This window comes from Oncorhynchus mykiss, chromosome 22 (genome assembly GCF_057628025.1).
Source record: "Oncorhynchus mykiss isolate SJ-2025 chromosome 22, ASM5762802v1, whole genome shotgun sequence".
Lineage (NCBI taxonomy): Eukaryota > Metazoa > Chordata > Actinopteri > Salmoniformes > Salmonidae > Oncorhynchus > Oncorhynchus mykiss.
Window position 1 is genome coordinate 22,876,707 of NC_143043.1, and position 14,780 is coordinate 22,891,486.

A 14,780-nucleotide genomic window follows, 5' to 3' on the forward strand; every position below is an offset into this window, starting at 1 on the left:
TACTGTAGCTAAAAATGAGAGCAGCAGTGTAATTCACAATAACATCAATGTGCTATGTAGTGATCAATAATAAGTGATATCCATATCGCCGTGGACTACACCACTGCTGTCATCCTTACCTCCAAGCGTTTATTCAAGTTGGATAATCTTTGGATGCCGACAGCAGTCGCACCACTGGAAGACATTGCTTGGACTGTAGCCTACAAAAGCCTATTCCTGCTCTTTTCCCGCGATCCATCAAACACATTTGATTTATCATCATAGTGGTCTCTCGCTTAGGTGGAACAAACTTAAACTTGCACGTTTTTCAATCCTGATTTGAGTGTCATTGAGAAAAGTGTCAAGTTTCTCCCAAACCTCCTTTCCGAATGTCAAAGTAATCCTCAAAGTAATCCTCTAGTTTTTCAAAAGTATCTATAATCTGATGACAAGATTTTTGTAATCCATTACTCCCCAATCCTGCTTGCGCATAAGAGGGAGGCTTGTGCTACAGCTGCTGCCACATACACAGATCAAATACACCGCTGGAACGCCGACTAAGCTGTTGACATGCCCTAACAATTCTAGATTGCACGGAAAACCAGGTATTTTAAAAATCGCATATGCAAACTTCGGTTATGAGCTTACGCTCATTAGTAGTCATACTTCCTTCTGCCATAAAATGTTTAATGTTGCATTATTCATGTGCATGTAAACATACTCATCGTTGCCCCCATATGCATTTAGCAGCGGCAATGTATAATGTAGATGTATGGATGTAGGCCCCAGGAATGTAAGCCCCAGCAATTTCCCTTATGCAAAACCATCTAAGACTCAGATCATACAAAATAATGTTACAATTACATCTAAACTGTTTTAAATCGGAATTTGATCTATGGCCTTAATAATATTGGGTCAAATGACATTCATTAGGCCTGTGATTCATTATTCATTGCAGCTAAATAATTGAATGTATTCAATTTACAGTTTAGTTCCAAAGCGACATAAAAAAAAGCTTATATCGCGCAATAGGTCTACACACCATAGAAATACAATTGCTTTTACACAGCATACTACGATTCTCAGAGTGCATTTCAATTCCCAGGGTGCTAGGGACGCTCGCTGGCTACTGTTAGCAGGCCCAGACAAACTCTTACCTTGTCGACTGTAGGAATTCATCGTAGGGTACCACTCCTGGGAAGCGAAACTGATGAAGAGGATGAGGACAATGGCCTCAGTACTCCTCTTGGGGGTGTAAGATGAACACCATCCGCCGTCCGGCTGGATGGACACTGCGAGGAAGACTATGATGAAAGGTGTCTCAAGGGCTCATTCTAGACAAAGCAGCTTTCAGGGTTTTGCCGTTGGCTTGCTTCTTCACTCCTGTGAATTCAACCTGTCAAGGGCACATGAACACACAAGTTTGAGTGAGGTTGGTCATATGTGGACCAAGTATGCTCCCATTAAATAAATACTATATAGGCATATTACGTCACATATAATGCACCTGTACAAGCCATTGTTCAGTGCCTTCGGAAAGTATTCAGAACCCTTGACTTTTTCCGCATTTTGTTACGTTACAGCCTTATTCTGAAATAGATTAACGTTTAATGAACGTTTAATGAAACTATGTCAATCATTATTTGAATATGTTGGTAACCGGTTGTATAAAAGTGATAATGCCCTCGAAGCCGGTGTTTGGAGGATATATTTGCACGGTTTGTCATCCCTCGACCTCGTCTCGGGCCTAACAACAGCCGTGCCAATAAATCCACATTTATAAAAAATTAAAAATACAGTTAACAGTGCATTTCAGAGCAAAAACCAAGCCATGTGGTCAAAATAATTGTACGTAGAGCTCCGAGAAAGGATTGTGTCGAGGCAAAGATCTGGGGAAGAAGGGTACCAAAACATTTCTGCAGCATTGAATTTCCCCAAGAACACAGTGGCCTCCATCATTCTTAAATGGAAGAAGTTTGGAACCACCAACACTCTTCCTAGAGCTGGCCACCTGGCCAAACTGAGTAATCGGGGGAGAAGGGCCTGGTCAAGGAGGTGACCAAGAACCCGATTGTCACTCTGACAGAGCTCCAGAGTTCCTCTGTGGAGATGGGAGAACCTTCCAAATGGACAACCATCTCTGCAGAACTCCACCAATCAGGCCTTTATGGTAGAGTGGCCATACGGAAGCCACTCCTCAGTAAAAAGCACATGACAGCCCACATGGAGTTTGCCAAAAGTCACCTAAAGACTCTCAAATAATGAAAAACAAGATTCTCTGGTCTGATGAAACCAAGATTGAACCATTTGGCCTGAACGCCAAGAGTCACGTCTGGAAGAAACCTGCACCATCCCTACGGGGAAGCATGGTGGTGGCAGCATCATGCTGTGGGGATGTTTTTCAGCAGCAGGAACTGGGAGACTAGTCAGGATCAAGGGAAAGATGAACGGAGCAAAGTACAGAGAGAGCTTGATGAAAACCTGCTCCAGAGTGCTCAGGACCTCAGATTGGGGTAAAGGTTCACCTTCCAACAAGACAACAACTCTAAGCACACAGCCAAGACAACGCAGGAGTGGCTTCAGGACAAGTCTCTGAATGTCCTTGAGTGGACCAGCCAGAGCCCGGACTTGAACCTGATCGAACTACTCTGGAGAGACCTGAAAATAGCTGTGCAGCAACGCTCCCCATCCAACCTGACAGAGCTTGAGAGGATCTGCAGAGAAGACTGGGAGAAACTCCCCAAATACAGGTGTGCCAAGCTTGTAGCGTCATACCCAAGAAGACTCCAGGCTGTAATCGCCGCTAAAGGTGCTTCACCAAAGTACTGAATAAAGGGTCTGAATACTTATGTAAATGTGTTTTTATGTTTAATAAATTAGCAAAAATAAATGAATTAAAAACTGTTTTTGTTTTGTCATTATGGGGCATTGTGTGTAAATTGATGAGGGGAAAAAACAATTGAATCAATTTTAGAATAAGGCTGTAATGTAACAAAATGAGGAAAAAGTCAATGCACTGTATATGTGCAGACTGTCTCTCGATCAGTCCTGTAGACTATTAGATATCATCCTGTACAAAAATAGTCAGTCTCAATTCTAACAGATTCTTCACTACAAGGGCAGTTTGGGTTACACATGCTAGCAATGAGATCGCCTCCAGTCCTCCCCAGTACACAAGGTGCCTAAAAGGTGCCAATGCTGTCCACAGGCTAGGGCAAACAATGAGACAGTGACAGACTCACATACAGGCAGTTACACCCACACGCACACACTGCCCTCCTCAGTAGAGAGAGAGGTACTTAACAATGAAAAGGTCAGTCCTGTATTTAACCACAGAAATAATAACAGCCAAATATGGCCTTCGTTGGAGTAGGTTAATAACTTATTCAGAAGACTGGGCCTGGGCAAAACCCTAGGCCTCGGCTGCAAAAGCAGCATCAAAGTCTGTCTTACAGCTATTGTACAGCACAATATTTTCATCACCTCCGACATTCTAAACAACAGTGTTTACTTTCCGGTGTCAACGATGCACATTAGTTCCATTGCTTTGGTGAGGCTACACAACACATTGTCTCAATCTACCCCCTCTGCTCCAATGTAATAGTCCAACCTGTCAAACAAGACACCATTCAGTTGTCTTCACTCGCTATTTGACACACAACACATAATTTCCACTCTTTCTGGCATGGCACACATCCCTAAAAACAATACACAACACTCAACACTCTCAGGCTGCCCTCCGATTCGCCATACACCCCCCCACCCCGAAGTGTGCACTTTCATGGATTTACAAGGAATGGACAGGTGTGAGCAATATGGTTAAACACATGCTTATACCAATCCAATGGTTCGAAATCAATGAGGGAGCGTGAACAAGTGGACACTTGGCTAAGTAGGGTAGAGATTTGGACTGCAGCCCTTGAACTGGAACATCTGCCCTTCTGTTTCCTCAATGCAAAAGGGTTCCAAGGTCAAGCAATTATTTGACGCCAAATGAAAATCAGATTTGTGTTCAGGAGGGAGAAAACGTTTAGAAACGAGGAGGTAACAACTGAACTTGTGCAATAGGAACACAGATGTTCATTTACAAAAGGCTCTGCTATGGAATGTGCCCTACTTAGTTTGATACCACTCAGGAGGAACGGGTCAAAAAGACTTACCAATACTACAGTCTGTGCTGACGAGATCTCCTCAGTGTACGTGTGCATGCGTGCGCGTGTAATAACATATGGCCTGGAGGGATCCAGTGACATAATACTCAAAGTGACAATCTGGTAAGGGGGAGTGTTGGCTTCTCGTCGGATCTGCCGCGCCATGAGAGATTTCCCAGCGCACGTTTGCACTGCTATAGTCACCCCAGACATATTTTCTAAATCAGGGGAAGTTGGGGTCTGTCGCATATAAATGTCGTAACACAGAAATGTCAAACTAAAGCCATATCATGTTGAGCATTTGTGAATAGACTAGGGTTCTTGACAAACAAGGTCATTATTTTACTGTAAAAGGATAATTTGTTCTTAATGACTAACCTGGCTAAATGAAGGTTAAATGAAATTGTCAACACTCCATTGACGGCTCATATCAACATGACTACTCATATCAATATACATGGATGATTGAGTGAACTAATAATTACCTCGCTAATCTGTCTTAACATCATCTTAAAGGCCCAGTGCAGTCAAAAACATGATTTGCCTGTGTTTTAGATATTTCCACACTATGAGGTTGGAATAATACTATGAAATTGTGAAAATTATGATAATGCCCTTTTAGTGTAAGAGATATTTAAAAAGAACGCCTGAAATTTCAGCCTATTTTGGTGAGATGGAGTTTATCACCAGGCGGTAAATTAGTTATAGACCAACAAGAAAGAGTTCCAAACCTCTCTGCCAATAACCGCTAGTTTTCAGCTTTGCCCTCCCCACTGAGACCACTCCCAGACAGTCCTGGCAAAAGTCTTGCTTTAGAAATTGCTCTTTTCTAACAAGCTATTTTTTGTTTATTTTTGAGCATTTTAATTGAAAACAATCACAGTAAGGTTTTTAATTGTTACCCAGAAATGATTTGATATTATTAAGAGCAAAACGGCTGCATTGGACATTATTAATGTTCCCAGTTGTAGGCCCTTTTGACCGACCGATTGGATAAGAAGTGCACATCAACAATATACAGGTCTGAAAATGTCTACTCGCTTGACAGAAATGTGTCTCTTGCAGCCAATAAAGGAATTCATTTCCCCAGTGCTCCAAACTGTACCAAAGGTAATCATGTCTGCATAAAAATAACACTGGGTCGAGATTGCCAGTGGTAAACAACAATTAGGGCCGTGCGGCGCGCAAAATTAATCACTGAAATGTACTTCTGGTGTTCGACAGTTGCTGCCTGCCTCTCGGGCCTAATTGAGTATGAATAATTCACTCAGGGACCACAATTAACGGTAGTGTATGTACATGCCTGCATGTATGTATTGGAAAAATTACGTGATGGCGGCTAGACACATTATTGTGTTTTTGTTGTGGTTGGAGTTTTTCTTCCATTTATTGACAGAGGCTGCTCCTGAACGTTTTAGTTAAGGCAGGTGATGGCTGGGGTGGAGTGGAATGGGGGGGGGGGGGGTGGAGGCTTGGATAGGAACAGGTGAGCGTTTAGGGTGCAAAGCCCCTCCCCAAAAATATTGTCTGGTTTGAGGACCATGGTTGTCTGAACTCATTGGTGCTGATGGCAGGGCACTTGGGAGACAACAGGGTAGAGGAAAGGGAGAGAAGGGAAGGCGGGAGAAAGTGGAGCCTGGCTGTGCTGAGAGGAAAGTGACACCTTATCTGACATGACAGAACCCTCCCCGTGTTGACACAATACTCGCTGCTGCATGCTCATGTTCTCAAGAGAAAAGAGAGACGAGCCGTAGCCCGCAGGTTACACATCAATCAGCAGTTTAAAAAAAAAAGAGGACAGGCACAAGCACAGACAATCGCTGGGATATTGCTCAGTGTGATGTTGGAGTTCTCGTAGGGGCAGGGAGTGTGGTATGTGTTGGCTAGGAGAGCGTGGGGGCTGGGGAAAATCGTATCTCAAAACTGAATAGGTAAAAGTCTTGACCCTTTCAATGTGTAATAGACAGCAATGCCTCAAAACTGACAGTTCTGTCAAAAAGTAAAACATTCTCAACAGTTGACAAGAACAAAACAGCCCTTGGAAATCCAACTGACTTCCCAGCTAAGGATTTGGTCCGACGTTAGGCAGTAAAAAATGCTTCTGACTCTACATGCACTTATTTCAAGTTATTATACTAAATGTCTGCCAAATATTTGATGGTGGAATGCAAACAGAGGTAACAAAAATATTATTCCATGTTCTCGACAAAGCTTCCTGTAATCCACAAGTCTGAGATGAGACAATTAAAACTACATTAACATTCAACTCTGGCACTGTACTATAATTGGTGCTGTTCACAGACTAAACTACATTTCGCATTAGGCTTTCTGCCATTTTGTTAGCTACAAGTGCCCTGACACCGATGTCTGTCAGCTTTAAAGCTTAGAACTGTCAAACTTTGTGAACACCAGACCCTTCTACACAAGAGCTATCATTTAGATTTCTTATCTAGGCCTTGTATAGAAGTCTAATGTGGTGAAGACACTGTCATTTAAACAACGGGCGGGTCTAATCCTGAATGCTGATTGGTTAAAACCACATTCCAGACGGTGTCTATTGCAAAAGTTGCCACCGGCTAAATCTATGATGTTAAAATATCTATTTAATATGTTCCATCTGACTGTGCAATCCACTGTCTCATCAGCCCATCCAGGCAACTTATACACTTGATCTACACTATAAAAAGCAGCCAGTATGGCAATGGAACATTTAGAATGAACGACTGGGTCGCGTCCATAGATACAGAACAAAAAGACTGAACGACTGGGTCGTTTTTTTCTAGTAACCCTTGATTTGTGTCGGGACTAAATCTTGTGGAAGGATGAAATAGTATGAATACATTTATCAAATTAACATTTAATGAAACTATGTCAATCATTATTTGAATATGTTGGTAACCCGTTGTATAAAAGTGATAATGCCCTCGAAGTCGGTGTTAGGAGGATATATTTGCAGCCCTCGACCTCGTCTCGGGCCTAACAACACCCGTGCCAATATATCCTCCAAACACCGGCTTCGAGGGCATAATCACTTAAATATGGCTTTGTGGGCTTGAATTGATAGTTGCTGAGATTTGATGTTTTGAGGTTATTCTGTTGTTGAACTTTAACATTCGCTGTATCCATTATGTTATAGACTGGCTGCATATACAGTGCAATCGGAAAGTATTCAGACCCTTTGACTTTTTCCACATTTTGTTACGTTACAACCTTATTCCACAATTGATTCAATCATTTTTTCTCTCAACACACCCCATAATGACAAAGTGAAAACAGTTTTTTTTAAACGTTGGCAAATGTATTAAAAATAACTAAATGAAATACCTTATTTACATAAGTATTCAGACGCTTTGTTATTAGACTCGAAATTGAGCTCAGGTACATCCTGTTTCCATTGGTCATCCTTGAGATGTTTCTACAACTGCCTATAAAAAAGGTCCCACAGTTGACAGGACATGTAAGAGCAAAAACCAAGCCATGAGGTCGAAGGAATTGTCTGTAGGGCGCCGAGACAGGATTGTGTCAAGGCACAAATCTGGGGAAGGGTACCAAAACCTTTCTGCAGCATTGAAGGTCCCCAAGAACACAGTGGCCTCCATCATTATTAAAAGGAAGAAGTCTGGGGAGAAGGGCCTTGGTTAGGGAGGTGACCAAGAAACCGATGGTCACTCTGACAAAGCTCTAGAGTTCCTCTGTGGAGATGGGAGAACCTTCCAGAAGGGCAACTATCTCTGCACCACTCCACCAATCAGGCCTTTATGGTAGAATGGCCAGACGGAAGCCACTCCTCAGTAAAAGCACATGACAGCCCACATGGAGTTTGCCAAAGGGCGCCTAAAGGACTCTCAGACCATGAGAAACTAGATTCTCTGGTCTGATGAAACCAAGATTGAACTGAATGTTGAAAGTCTGAAAGCATCCCTACGGTGAAGCATGGTGGTGGCAGCATCATGCTGTGAGGATGTTTTTCAGTGGCAGGGACTGGGAGACTAGTCAGGATCGAGGGAAAGATGAACGGAGCAAAGTACAAAGAGATCCTTGTTGAAAACCTGCTCCAGAGCACTCCGGACCTCAGACTGGGGCCTTCCAACAGGACATCAACAATAAGTACACAGCCAAAACAATGCAGGAGTGGCTTTGGGACAAGTCTCTGAATGTCCTTCAGTGGCCCAGCCAGAGCCCGGACTTGAACCCGATCGAACATCTCTGGAGAGACCTGAAAATAGCTGTGCAACGACACTCCCCATCCAACCTCACATAACTTAAGGATCTGCAAAGAAGAAAAGGAGAAACTCCCCAAATACAGGTGTGCCAAGCTTGTAGAATCATACCCAAGAAGGCTCAAGGCTGTAGGCTGCCAAAGGTCCTTCAAAAAATTACTGAGTAAAGGGTCTGAATAATTATGTAAATGTGGTATTTCCGTTTCTATTATTTTATCAAATGAACGTTTTTTGGCTTTGTTATTATGAGGTATTGTGTGTAGATTGATGAGGGGAAAAAATATATTCAATCAGTTTTAGAATAAGCCTGTAACGTAACAAAATATGGAAAAAGTCAAAGCGTCTGAATACTTTCCGAATGCACTGTATGCAGTCATTTCTCTCAAACATTGCCTTGCAATCTTATAGTGCAGAGTTTACTTTCTGATTTTCTAGTTGCTGATCAACCATGTGGTAAAACAAACATTATCACAGCATAAAATTATGAATCCCCAAAATAATATAAGCACATAACAGGTAGTGATGGGGGAGGGGGATTTGATACAGTTCTCCATATATGATATATCGTATTGTATTGGCAATATCGCAATATTATTTTTGTGCTGGTTGGCGCAAGTCATTTTCCTTCATAGCTTGTTCTCAATCTACGTTTTAAATATGGAGCCAATAACATTTTTTCAGCACTTTTATTTCTATGACTGAACAAAACCTGTCTTCTCATGGCTGTTTTCTCATGGCTCTCTCTTGTCCCTCTGCAGCAGATATATATATATATATATGGTGAGCAATATGTTTGGAATCGCAATAAAATCTCAATATCAAATTGCAATACATATAGAATCGTGAGAATTGCAATACATATCTTATTGGCACCTAAGTTTTGTGATAATATCATATCGTGAGGTCCCTGGCAATTCCCAGAACTAATAATAGGCCTACTTATTAGTCCCTGTCTAGTTAAGGCAGAATCTGCTTTTTTAGTACAGTGAAGGACTAACTGTCAAACAAAGATAAGTTTGCATTCAATCCTATTTTATCTTTAGGGGACAGCAACGCTGCTAGACATCTGGTTAATAAAATAACATCTTATCCAGTTCTATAAATGTTAGCAGCAGTTAAACATCTCTTTCAACAGTGCAGTACTATGTCAGAAATGTGCTATTTTAGTTTACAAGTTCAGCTCACAGGACAAGAAAATACTTGGGAAATGTAAATTCTGTCATGTGTAGGCTAAGTTCTCGTCCAAGCCTCAGCATTGAGTGGTTACTTACTCAACATTGACAATAAACTCTGCTCCGCGTGTCGCTATAGTGGGAACCCTGACACCCCGCCTTGTGCCGCGGCCACAAAAGCCAGCCAATTTTCAGCCAAAGAAAAAGCAGGAAGTGAACACTTTCCCTGCCAACTACCGAGCATTCTAAACGACATCCGTGTCAACTTGCCCTCTCTTCCACCATTTTACAATCACTTTCTTTCATTGTTTCTCCTTTTCTTTTCTCCTACCTTCCCTCCGCAATGTCATTAACCTGTTCTCTGCCATTCTCAAACTCACGGTACCACACTCACTCCATCATTCTTCCTCCATTTCTTCACATCTCCATAGTCGTTGCAGCACTTTAACAAGCAGTAGAATGAGGGAGAACGAGGCAAACTCTGTTTACTGTGCCCCGCTGGTGAGGCGTAGGCGTCATGTCACCTTGTCTCCCTGACATTAATGGACCATTAGCATTCATTAGAGCGACAACGTCAACAAACAAGACCGTTCTAATTGACAACTCTGCATAATTGCCAATTCTTCTGGACTTTTTTAAATCGTCTGGAACAGGCCAAATAAACAACAGCCGGGATTGAGTTCCGAGCCGCTCAATGGGATGCTAAACTGTTTGTTAATAGGGCTGAGGAGGCAATGGGTGCAGGAGGGTGAAGCCAGGGCTATTCTCAGAGCCCCCGGCACAACGGTCTGAGAACCCTTCTATTGGCTGAGTCATGTTAAGTTGGGAGAAAACGTTTTAAAATAGACTGAAACGGGGAGTTACTAACTGAACGTATCTAATAGGTTCATTTTTGTTTTCTGTTGCAAAACGTTTGAAAAGCTTGCTATGATGTGCACTACTGAACAGGACCCTGGTATCAAAGCACGTCCCGTGAAATCAGATGAATCTGGCCAGGTGTTGTTACGGAAAATACACGTAAGATTTCAAAAATAGAGTACAAAAAATATTGCACCACCTCTCTTAGTTAAAACGTACCATACAATACAGCACACGCATTGACTGTTTGACTAAGCATATGAGGCATTTATGTGTTTTATTCTTCATATATCATATATATCATTAATTTATACAGTAAGTCCAAAAATGTATGTAGCAATTATGGATTCTGGCTTTAAACAGATTTTTATTCTCAGCAGTAGAAAACTTGGGTTGTTACACCATTCAGTCCCATTCCCTGAGATCGAGTTGTCATTAAGGAGCGGTCCTCTGTTAGTGCCAAGTTCTTGAAAGGCTTCTATGACCTTCTTCCTGTGAGGATTGGAATTTACGAGTCAGGAACGCCAGTCCTTGAGAACTGGAATGTGGAAAAAATAGATTCAGCTAGACGCTAGGCGCAAGAGCACAGATTAGAGCTTGTATATTTACTACTTAACTTGAAGCCTCTGGGAAAATCTCAATTGCATTTCCTTATTCCTCATGTCCTCTCTCCTCACCTCCTTCTCAAAACACATTTGATAGGAAGGTCAGAGGGCCTTCCCCTTTGACCTTCTCATCCAAAGGATTTTGGGAAGGAGGCGAGGAAAGAGAATGAGATGAATAAAGGCAATGCAATTGAGATTCTCCCTCTGACTCCAGTTGAGCTAACCCTGATTCACTGATGTCACCTCCTCACCTCATATATGAACTCAAACACAGACATAGGCCTACAAATACCATACCAACACATAACCCCAATAAGTCAAGTTCAACACATGCAAAAACCAACAAACTCTGACATGCACATTTGAACAATCACTAACAACATCATAACATGATTAATAAGGAACAGTGAATATTCTACTAATTACACAAACTACTCAATCCCATGTATATGCAATAGCAATGCATATAGCCTGCAAAACAAGTATTGAAATGCTGTAAAGTTAAAGCTGCAATATGAAACTTTTTGGGAGAACAGACCAAATTCACATAGAAATGTGAGTTATAGATCTGTCAGTCTCATTGAAAGCAAGCCTAAGAAGCAGTAGATATGTTCTATGTGTGGCATTTCTATGCTTCCCATTTTTAAAAGTTTCATTTTTTTCATCTTTTACACCAGCATCAAACAGCTGAAAATACAAATTTTTTTTTTTTTTAGATGGTACAATGATTCTCTACACTTTACATTGCTTGTTTTATCACAAATTGGGCGAACTATTAGAATTTTATGGCGGAGCGATTTCTGCATATTGCGCCTTTAATACAATGTTACAGGTTTAAGAGAAACTTAAAGGGGCAATTTGCAGTTCAAACACCAACAAACACCAACATATAAAATTATGGAGTAGCCTTCCACAAAGCACAAGCAAATTTTTAAGCAAATATGACATCTATGCCATAGAAAATTCTGACAATTACTGGTCTACTAATTGAAGTAAACAAGATGTCACTGATTAGCGTAAATCGATGTGAACAGCAGGATTTGTTAAATGTCACCTGAAAACATTGTGGGGAATCCGATATGGTAAATAGGGTCCACCCTCTCTGCCCAGAGTGGGTGAAAACGCACTTTGGTGATGAAATTTCACTTCCATTTGTTATAAACTACATTTTACCAAGACAAATATGATTATTCGTTCTGAATTGTTCAGTGAGGTCTTTCTCTTACATATGATTAAGAAAATATCCCAAAGTTGGATTTCATAACCTTATTCATCAGGTAGTAAGCACCGAGCTCTGCTGACAGAGTGGTGCCGCTTTCTCGCAGCGACTTTTGAGGATTTTACATGTTGTGGTGGTTGTCTGAAAAGTTGTTTCCGCGGGTCGTAAAAAACTAAATTTAGATGACAGGAGCGGAATTAAATGTAAAAGGCTTTGAAAATAAAAAGTGCTTTGTTGACATTTCACAAAGATATGCTTGTTTTTGTGAGAAATCTACATGTCACGTCTCAAAATCGATATATATCTTACCAGTATTGGTTTGGGTGTAGTGGACTACATATCATTCAACTAGTAATTTAACTACATTTTGCAGTAGCTTGGTGGGAGTTAAACTAAATTAAAATCTTTGTAGTGTTTTCAGTTGTTAATTACTTTTCTTTTGCCATGTAGAAGTGTAGCTAACTACTGGAAGTACACACTACTTTTTTGCTCAAATAGAATAGGCAAGAAGTAATAGGCAAGAATTTCCTTTCTTTTTCAGCATCAGACCTGCCTAATTCTTTCATAAAACATAGTTGTTTCGTTTTATAGGCTAAATTACACATTCTGCTAAGATCTGACACCAGAGTGATCTGTTCTTTTAATTTGTAGTCTATGACATTTCACATTTAGATACGATAATTTGGTAACACTTTACATGATACCCAGCGCTAAAACACTTTATGACACGGTCATAGCCAGGTCACAACAGCTGTCATAACACTATCTTGACCCATATATTTACACCTGCAGTGACATATATTGTGTTATTTTAGGACACCTACATAAGTCTCAAAACCCGCATTTATTCAAATGTCTTTATTCCTTGCCAAGAAGTTTCCTTTCATTTGAAAGTTTGTTTCTTAAGTCCTTTGTTCTAATGAATTCTGTTAACAGACATGTTTTTTTCCATCATATTTGAAATAACTTGCAGAAAATACACTTTATGACACTGTCATGAAGCATTATGGCCATCCCGTGTAACTTTACTACTTTACTTGGAATAAGAAAATACACTTCATGACACTGTCAAGAAGCATTATGACCATCATAATCATTTAAGCCAGATAGGCATATCATGTACATGCCCTTATGTCAGTAGTCATCAGTCAAAAAGAGGGTGTCCTGCTCCTGAAATCTGCTCATCCCAGTCATCAGCAACAAAGTATTTGGGTAGGTGCACGTCTGACATCAATTTGTGGGCAATGATAATTTAATATGGTTAGCTTCAGAAAATGTTATATAACATAAACATACTGTAAACAAGTAACCATAAAATAACTATTGTGGTAGGTTTTGATTCTCTTATGTAGGTGTCATAACCAGCCATGAAATTATGCAATATACTGTCTGTCACAACAGGTCTAAATACAGTGCACTTGGAAAGTATTCAGACCCCTTGACTTTTTCCACATTTTTTACGTTACAGCCTTATTCTAAAATGCATTATAGTTTTTTCCCATCATCAATCTACGCACAATACACCATAATGACAAAGCAAAAACAGGTTAACAGAAATGTTTGCAAAAAAACCCACTGAAATATCAAATTTACATAAGTATTCAGACCCTTTACTCAGTAATTTTTTGAAGCACCTTTGGCAGCGATTACAGCCTCGAGTCCTTGACACACCTGTACTTGGGGAGATACTCTCATGCATCTCTGCAGATCCTCTCAAGCTCTGTCAAGGTTGGATGGGGAGCGTCGCTGCACAGCTATTTTCAGGTCTCTCCAGAGATGCTCAATCAAGTCCGGGCTCTGGCTGGGCCACTCATGGACATTCAGAGACTTGTCCCAAAGCCACTCCTGCGTTGTCTTGGCTGTGTGCTTAGGGACGTTATCCTGTTGGAAGGTGAACCTTCGCCCCAGTCTGAAGTCCTGACCACTCTGCAGCAGGTTTTCATCATTTCTTTCTTGGGGTCATTTTTTTGTTACCCTTTCCCAGATCTGTGCCTCGACACAATCCGTCTCTGAGCTCTACGGACCATTCCTTCGACCTCCTGGCTCGGTTTTTGCTGACATGCACGGTCAACAGTGGGACCTTATATAGACAGGTGTGTGCCTTTCCAAATAATGTCCAATCAATTGAATTTACCACAGGTTGACTCCAATCAGGTTGTAGAAACATCACAAGGATGATCAACAGAAACAGGATGCACCTGAGCTCAATTTCGAGTCTCATAGTAAAGGGTCAAAATACTTATGTTAATAAGGTGTTTCAGTTTTTGATACATTTGCAAAAAAATATATACAAACCTGTTTTCGCTTTGTCTTTATGGGGTATTGTGTGTAGATTGATGAGACATTTTAGTTTAATCCGTTTTAGAATAGGGCTGTAAACGTAACAAAATGTGGAAAAAGTCCACGGGTCTGAATACTTTCCCGAATGCACTTTATATGTGTCATGACAGTGTTATGACACTCCGAATTAGAGAAGAAAGAGTTCAACAGCTAGCCTTTCAGCATCCAGCCTAGCTGACGCAATGCTATTTTCCATATTTTTTACCACTTTTTTCTGTTGCTTTATTTTACTCATT

The 14,780-nt window shown here is 40.9% G+C and overlaps 1 protein-coding gene across 5 annotated transcripts in view; it reads right to left on the reverse strand.

Moving 5' to 3' along the window:
* The window catches only part of hdac4 (histone deacetylase 4), a 259,159-nt gene that overhangs the window by 243,202 nt on the left and 1,177 nt on the right, over window positions 1-14,780 (reverse strand). For all 5 annotated transcript variants that reach the window (XM_090215730.1, XM_036958951.2, XM_036958952.2 and 2 more), the window contains exon 2: window positions 1,137-1,375. In XM_090215730.1, the coding sequence (XP_090071856.1) occupies window positions 1,137-1,158 (22 nt within the window). In that variant the 5' untranslated portion in view covers window positions 1,159-1,375. The remainder of the gene's footprint in view (window positions 1-1,136; window positions 1,376-14,780) is intronic.